This window comes from Monodon monoceros, unplaced genomic scaffold, assembly GCF_005190385.1.
Source record: "Monodon monoceros isolate NGI ecotype Baffin Bay Population unplaced genomic scaffold, NGI_Narwhal_1 Super_Scaffold_16, whole genome shotgun sequence".
Classification (NCBI taxonomy): domain Eukaryota; kingdom Metazoa; phylum Chordata; class Mammalia; order Artiodactyla; family Monodontidae; genus Monodon; species Monodon monoceros.
The window spans coordinates 14714749-14723612 of NW_021703772.1; the positions used below are offsets into that span (position 1 = coordinate 14714749).

The window sequence follows — 8864 nt, forward strand, 5'->3', positions numbered from 1 at the left end:
AACTCACATAAAAAAGAGAAAACTTTTTTATTCAAATAAATATGGTTTTAAAAACAATGCTCTTTGTGGTTATGATATAAAATATGATTTCATATTCATAATGTGTCTTCTGTTCCTCTTGGAGCATACTGAGGAATGGTAATGTAATTTCTTTGTGACCACTGAAGGAAAAAAAAAAATAGTCCTTGTCTGTAAAACTTTCTTATAACGACGATTACAACAGCAACAGCAATAGGAAACACTTATCACAAGCTATTAGAACATAGATGAGATTATATTGCAATTAGCCATGTCTACCTGATGGATTTTTCTTTCTAAGGGAAATTGTGCAAAGCATTTTATTTCAAGCCTCAAAGATTTTGATAAAAGAAAAAAAAGGAAACTGCAGTTTTTGCCACAAAAAGACAGGTGGCGTAAGCATGCAACATTTTTTTTTTTTTTTTTTTTTTTAAGATATATAAAGTGCTTATTTTCTCTCTGAAGAAGCTCGCCTATGCTCGGGTTTGTGGCTGAGCCGGTGACGTCAGTGTGGCAGTGCGGTGTCAGGCGCGGCGGCTCCCTATAAGCCGAGGAGCTGTCCGGGTGCTGAAACGGTCCGAGCAGCTCACGCAGCGGGCCAGGAGGAACGTGCTGTGGACGTTCTCTGCCATATAAAAAAGAGGTAAGACTGCTTTTCCCTTTGATTTACTTGAAAGTTCTAAATTGCGTGTTCTCTCCTTAATTCTTAGCTAAGAAGAAAAAGACCATTTGGCAAGCTTGTATCTATAGAATAGCTGAACAGCAACCTGCTGCTCATCAGCCAATGTAAGGACACTGTGTATGTGTACATATATATGATTGAATCTGTGATTTATACCACTTGCTGTTAGGTATTTACTAACCATAGTGCTATTTACATAATCATATATAAGAAGCATGAAAAAGTTTAGGATATTTGTGTCAATACACATTATTAATGTAAAGTTAACCAAGCCTGATATTTTATTTCTTTCCTTAATTTATTGTTTCTTCCCCTAAGAACCAGATACAAGGCCAAGGATATAATTTATATGCTTAATATTCTTAACAGTAGGTTTCCAATGATTCAAAGGCTGTTAAACACGTTAGTGATAGAAGTAACCAATTTTGGAATTAGGTTTTTTTTTCCCCTTTGACATTTACCTTGCAAGAGCTCAAAGTTAACTAACTATATAAAATTATTTTCCCAATTGGTATACTCTGAAAAGGCTTACATTATTATTTCCTAGTTTTAGTCCTAGGAAGGTAAGATTAGAATGGGCTTCCTTGTTTATTCAGGGTGAAATATTATCTTGGGTTACAGGTTGGATATGACCATGGATTACAGAGAGATCATAATTTGGAATGTATGAGGAAACAATTGATAACTGTAAAAACTATTATTATTATGCTTTGGTTGAAAGAGGTTGTGCAATATTTTGCTAAATATTCTGAATGGGACAAGCGTTTCATTTTTCTGCATCCTAACTAGTTGAATTGCTCAAATTTGATATATCCAACTGCATTTGTTAATGCTCTAGTCTAATTTCAATAGAAAAGACAGTTTAACTTACAAGGCTTTAGTTCAAACTCTATATAAAATATTAGAGCTGTTGAAACCACCTTCACTACTTAGATGAGCTGCTACCTGGGAAAGAAATCCCTTGAGTCTTACTCAAAGGCAATAACTATGTCATCCAAACTGAATCTGAATGAATGACCAAACAGTAGCTCTTGTTAGGCTGTGGTTTAAATAGCTGCATTGGGTATTTTGCCCCAACTCCACAGCGAAGCCCACCTACAAGATAACGATTTTAAAGACCAGCACATAACCCATCCGTTAAAAATACTTCAGGATAATGGTCTCAAAGAAAATAAGTTCACTAAGATTCTTAAAACTACTAGTCCAAATGCCAATGTTGAAAATTGATTTCCAAATCTAAATTAATCCTGAAATAGTACAAAGAAGAATGCATAATGTACTTCTACTCAAACCTAAGAATTTATGAATACAATTTCCCTGAGTAAACATTGATTCATAGCAAATATTTTAGAAGTTTTCTCTGACATGCCTTTAAAGATTTTCCTTTCAGTAAATTAAGTAGTCAAGTTAATGGGTATCTTTTAAATAAATGTATATATTTACTAACTAATTTTAATAATCATTTTAATAAATAAATATGTGCTAAAGAAATTTCTGTAATTACAACTTTTTTTAGGTTCTAAAAACTGAGAACATTATTTAAATACCAATATAATCTAGTGAACAATGATATTTTCTACAATTGATGTCTAAGCTATTAGATAATTGTACCTACATAACTTAGCTTATATATCACAAAACCATAATTCAGGTAAAATATCATGAACAAACATAAAATTCTTTTACATTTACTTTATTTGTAACAAAAATTGCAACCTAAACCTATTAAAATAGGTTTAAATGCTATCAATGCCAAATGTAATACATGTAAAAACTAATCCTTTTGCTAATTCATACGTGAGACTATCAGGGCTTGGAGAAAAAAAATGAATGAAAAATTTTAAGTAGGAAGAATTCAACACATTGTCTGTATTTATCTAAATTGGGAGTTTCATAGTGGTTATTTTAAGATTTTCTAACAGTATGAGTCATTTAAGATTTCATAGGTCCACACCCAAATAGACACAGACATAAGTCAAGCTGAATCTGAACACTCACAAGTTCAGAAATAGACTGGTTAAGAAAGCTTATGTTCTCTCTGTAGCATCTGTTATTATTTACTATAGACTCTTGAGGGCTGAGGAAAAATATAACCATGATTGCATTTTACAAGACAGTCACGATAAAATTATTAGAAGAAATATGGAGTGCAGATATTTTAAAACAGTTTATATTTTAGTACATTTACACTGAAATAAACTTCACTGGATATCATGGATTTATTACTTTTTGTAACTCTGGCTATTGTGCTTGTGTGTCCTGACAATACCCTGTGTGTTATTACATGTCAATCAAGATGAGTAATTATAAAATACCAGACTTCTAAATTAAATATTTTGGAATTCAATGGGTAAATAAATACTGCTTTGGGGATATTTAAAGAAAAACTTCATTAGGTTTACCTACTAGCTGAGACTTGAGAAGACCCATATTCTGGAGGTCATTAAGGTATAGACCTTCCAAAATTAATAGTATGATTCAGTGGCAGAGTGAGAACAAGTTATTTCTGAAAATGTATGTGAATGGGACTCATCCACAAGATAATTCAGTATGATTAACATTAACATGGTGTATCACTTCATCATATATAGTAATGTCACTGCTGCTTTCTGTGTTTCTACAACAAATTAGATGGACAATTCAGGAACTAAATCACATGGTTTTTGATAAGGAGATAACTCTGTGTGTGTGTGTGTGTGTGTGTGTACATGCATGTTTTAAATTAAGCCAGCTAATTTTTTTGCCAGTGATTTCAGAAGGAATGCTGTACAAGATAACTAAGACTCATCTTGGAAAGTCTTTATTTAACAGAAACAATGCATACTACAAAACAAACAACATGTTTTATAAATTAAAAAATAAAATTTGAGAAACTTCCTATCAGTGTTTTTGCTATTATTTTAACCAAGAGAATGCCATACAAATTTGATGCAAATGGCTAACAATTTTGCTAAAGATTCCTGTGGTTAGCTTGCGAGGATTGTGTAGGAAATATTTATAGATTTTAAAAAGAGTCATCCTAAATTAATGTGGAATAATCTCTACTATGGTTTCTTTTTCCCCTCAATGGTCAATAACCTCTTTTGCTATAGCGTCTATTAGTCTGTTTCATTTGTGTTAACTCATGTTTTCTGTGCTTTAAGGAAATCTTTCAAACATGGCAGAAGCTAAGACTCACTGGCTTGGAGCAGCCCTGTCTCTCATCTCTTTAATTTTCCTCCTCTCTGAGGCTGAAGCAGCTTCATTTCAGAGGAACAAGCTGCTTCAGAAGGAACCAGATATCAGATTGGAAAATGTCCAAAGGTTTCCCAGTCCTGAAATGATCAGGGCTTTGGAGTACATAGAAAAGCTCCGACAACAAGCTCACAAAGAAGAAAGCAGCCTAGACTACAATCCCTACCAAGGTGTCTCTGTTCCCCTTCAGCAAAAAGAAAATGGTGACTTGCCAGAAAGTTCAAGGGATTCCCTGAGTGAAGATGAGTGGATGAAGATAATACTTGAAGCTTTGAGACAGGCTGAAAATGAGCCCCAGTCTGCACCAAAAGAAAACAAGCCCTATACCTTGAATTCAGAAAAGAACTTTCCAATGGACATGCCTGATTATGAGACTCAACAGTGGCCGGAGAGAAAGCTCAAGCACATGAGATTCCCTCCTACATATGAAGAGAATTCCAGGGACAACCCCTTTAAACGCACAAATGAAATAGTAGAGGAACAATATACTCCTCAAAGCCTTGCTACGTTGGAATCTGTCTTCCAAGAGCTGGGGAAACTGACAGGACCAACCAACCAGAAGCGTGAGAGGGTTGATGAGGAGCAAAAACTTTACACAGATGATGAAGATGATATCTACAAGGCTAATAACATTGCCTATGAAGACGTGGTTGGGGGAGAAGATTGGAACCCAGTAGAGGAAAAAATAGAGAGTCAAACCCAGGAAGAGGTAAGAGACAGCAAAGAGAATATAGAAAAAAATGAACAAATCAATGATGAAATGAAGCGTTCAGGGCAGCTGGGCCTCCAGGATGAAGATTTCCAGAAAGAGAATAAAGACCAACTCTCAGATGATGTCTCCAAAGTAATTGCCTATCTGAAAAGGTTAGTGAATGTTGCGGGAAGTGGGAGGTCACAGAATGGGGAAAACGGGGAAAGAGCAACCAGGCTTTTTGAGAAACCACTTGATTCTCAATCTATTTATCAGCTGATTGAAATCTCAAGGAATTTACAAATTCCCCCTGAAGACTTAATTGACATGCTCAAAACTGGAGAGAAGCCAAATGTATCAGTGGAACCAGAGCAGGAGCTTGAAATTCCCCTTGACCCTGAAGACATCTCAGAGGTTGACTTAGACCATCCAGATCTGTTCCAAAATAAGATGCTCTCCAAGAATGGCTACCCTAAAACACCTGGTCGTGCTGTGGCAGAGGCTCTACCAGATGGGCTCAGTGTTGAGGACATTTTAAATCTTTTAGGGATGGAAAATACAGCAAATCAAAAGCCTCCATATTTTCCCAATCAGTATAACCGAGAGAAGGTTCTGTCAAGACTCCCCTATGGTCCTGGAAGGTCTAAAGCAAACCAACTTCCCAAAGCTGTCTGGATGCCAGATGTTGAAAACAGACAAATGGCATATGAAATGCTGAATGACAAGGATCAAGAATTAGGAGAGTACTTGGCCAAGATGCTAGTTAAATATCCTGAGATCATGAATTCAAACCAAGTGAAGCGAGTTCCTAGTCAAGGCTCATCTGAAGATGATCTACAGGAAGAGAACCAAATCGAGCAGGCCCTCAAAGAGCGTTTGAATCAACACAGCTCTCAGGAGACTGACAAACTGGCCTTGGTAAGCAAAAGGCTCCCTGTGGGGTCCCCGAAGAGTGACGATACCCCCAACAGACAGTACTTGGATGAAGATCTGTTAATGAAAGTGCTGGAATACCTCAACCAAGAAAAGGCAGAAAAGGGAAGGGAGCATATTGCTAAGAGAGCAATGGAAAATATGTAAGCAGCTTTCATTAATTGCCCTACTTTCACCCCTCCCACCCCAAGCAAACACCAACGTTTCTCTTTAGCGTGTTGACTTCTATCTTGTTAACAATGTCATACCTTTAAATGATGTACAGGCGGGTGATTCCATTTCACTGGGGTGTCCACTTCACTAGCTCTGAGCTATTCTCTTGTGTATGGATATGTGTAAATGTTATGACTTCTGAGTAAAAATACTAATCATATCCCTTATTCAAGAAAGATACCTAGGATAGCGTTTAATAGTGTATCTAATGGCTGCGGCATTGTTGATGCTCACATATGACAAAGAGTGTCCTATAATTCTCTTGAAAGTTTTTAATACTTACTGAATTATTTTGTTACTGTCTGTAGTGTTTTGTGGAGTATTGGAGCAAAAAAAAAATAAAGCATTATAAATATATAGTTTTATTTATAAGGCCTTTTCTATTGTGTGTTTTCTTGTTGATTAATAAATGTTATTTCTGGACAACTGTGGGTTATTCATTCTGGAAAACCAGAGACGGTGACTATGGAGCAAGCAGTATGGAGCTAAAAGAGAAAATCATCACCTTCCACAGTCTATCCAGGTAAGAAATAAGGAATTTAAACATATGACCATACTACACATTTGTAGAATGCAACATCCTCTAACAGCCCACTACCTAATGCTTGCCTGTAGTTTTTCTCATATTTATGATTATGGAATAAGACTTTTGGTATCATATTTATACCTTTTACCCTTGATTTATATAAATGCAAACATTTAAGTCTTCCATAACCAGCACTGAAAAAGAAGAGATATGTACGGGGCAGTCAGAAACAGTTATAGCAATCTACTATATTGGAAGCAATCTACCTATTCTCACGTCACCCTGGTCCCCAGAAGACAAGGCTGCTACTATTTTGTATGGTTTGAGAGGGGCCAAAGGATCCCCAAACTGACTGTCAGGTAAGTGAATGGCTTAGGCACAGTGGGAATACCTCAGCTGCCCTCTCTCTTGTCCACGTGTTAGAGAGAATCCTGAGTGGGTTAAGCGGTACATCATTGTTACGATGTGCGTCACTTCAGGGGTAGATGCTATCAGCATCCTGACATATCAACAGGGAATCGACAACAACAGCAGCAAGAAAATATACAGAGCAACAAAGCAACAGTGGTCGTAAAAAATCAAGGAAATAAATCAGAGTTACTATTTACTGAATATTTATTTTGCACCAGGCATGATACTAAACACTTTATCTCATTCAGTTCGTACTGTATCACTGTCAAGCATCACTTATTATCACCCTGTTACATCAGAAAAAGCAAAACTCAGAAAGTTTAAATAACTTCTCCCAAGTCACCCAGTATTATAAATTGCCAAAGCCTGTGTTCTTAACCACTTCACTACACTGCCTCTCTGGGGAGCGCCGTTTCAGCTGAGGGATGGGGCATTGGATGTGGGGTGGTGGGAGGCTTATGTAGTCTCAGTATGGGTCACTTCCAAGGGAGGCCAGTTGTGTGTGTGTGTGTGTGTGTGTGTGTGTGTGTGTGTGTGTGTGTGTGTCATAGGTGGGCGGGAGGGACAATCCTGGAATGATTAAAAGGCAATGAGAAGGCCCTGCACACCTTGGGGAAAACACTGAATGTAGGGTTTCCTATTTTGTAATTTTGCCCAGACTCTTTTCTGTCCAAGTATCATACACTTTCATGGAATTCTAGAATCTATAATCTAAGACCTTAGAGGGGAATTGTCTCTACAGTGTTTCTAATAAGTGGTTTTTATTCAAATACCTCATGGGGCAGTACTATGAATTCAAGATTATGGAGAGATCCAGGATATTTGTGCAGCTTAAAGTCTAAGTACATATTTATATGCCATGCTTTGCAGATGTTCACATACACCACCTGCCCATTACATTTTCTCTTTGATTTTCTGTTTCATGCAGCCAGCCACTCCTAGTACCCTAAATCAGTCACGTGACTCTCTCCACGCTTGCCCTAAGCAAAATGAGACCTTGGCACATGTCCACCCAACAGACACTTGCCTTCACTGTGACGTGTGAATGTTCTACGGGGAGGTTAGAAAATGAGAGCAAGTTAATTGACACAACACAGCAGATGAGGCCCCAGGCGAGGATTTACACACACATTAGTGGGCTGGCAAACCCTGCACTCATTCTGCTACACCGTGCTGCTTTTTCTCAGAGTCTCAGTTACAGTTGAAATTCCCTGATTCTCTAACAGTGACATTTCTGGCATCAGGATTGGCAGTTGGGGAAATATATTAATTTGGGATATATATTCTTTACCTGACTTCTCTCAGACACTAGTCAGTGAGCATCTTTGCCTTTTTGCAGCATCACCATATACCCAGTTATTGAGTCATCAGATTTATTTATTTCTGATCTAAAGGTATTTTTTCATAAGTGTTTTAGTACATTGCTTACTAGCATAAGAAATTAAGCTCTAAGTATCATTCAAGGATGTGGATGACAAACTAGTTGGGATTAGGGCAACACTGCCCTTTTCCCTGGCAAGAAGCCTCCTTCAGCAGAAGTCAGGAAGTAGCTTGAGCCCTCCTCACAAATGCCCCCTACAGGCCACCATTGGAAGGGTGCACTACGACTGTACCCCTTTGTAGGAGTCCATGCCTTGACAGGAGTCAGATGGCCTAGCACTCTGTATGCTTTCGGCAAGACCACCACCTACCAACCCTTCCCTTCCTTCAACACTCCCAGCCTCTTGACCCTACCTATTTTGGGGACAGTTAGGACTAAGCTGATGGTGTCCTTTATAACAAGACTTCCAAGTCATCCCCCATTTCCCATACTGACACCTCCAAACTTTGTATATCACTTCTTTGGACCCCAATTCCCACTCTGTCCCATATCCTATATCTTTTTTCATTTGTCTTTGATACTCAAGGTCAGTCATCAGCAAAATCCCCTGCATCCTCAAACTCTTCTGTGAATGTTTTTTTTAACCTTCTTTCTCTGGGGAAAACCTACCTCTCCTCTGAGGTTCCTGTTTCCCCTGAAACTCTCTTTCTCCTCTTTGCTGCTTACAGTACATCTTCTCTCTTCCATAAAAACATCTGACTTTGAATCTCATGCCATCACTTACTACCCACCCTTTACCCCCCACTGTTGCAGACATCTACTGCCCCAGGTCACT

At 37.9% G+C, this 8864-nt stretch overlaps 1 protein-coding gene across 1 annotated transcript; it reads left to right on the forward strand.

Moving 5' to 3' along the window:
• Positions 1 to 545: 545 nt before the first annotated feature.
• On the forward strand, positions 546 to 6197 carry SCG2 (secretogranin II). The gene is made up of 2 exons (XM_029225755.1): positions 546 to 661; positions 3844 to 6197. The coding sequence occupies exon 2, from the start codon at positions 3858 to 3860 to the stop codon at positions 5703 to 5705; it is 1848 nt and encodes a 615-aa protein (XP_029081588.1). The 5' UTR covers positions 546 to 661; positions 3844 to 3857; the 3' UTR covers positions 5706 to 6197.
• Positions 6198 to 8864: the final 2667 nt, after the last annotated feature.

Coding starts and splice junctions, on each gene's coding strand:
- SCG2 (XM_029225755.1), top strand. CDS start 3,858: ATGGCAGAAGCTAAGACTCACTGGCTTGGAGCAGCCCTGTCTCTCATC.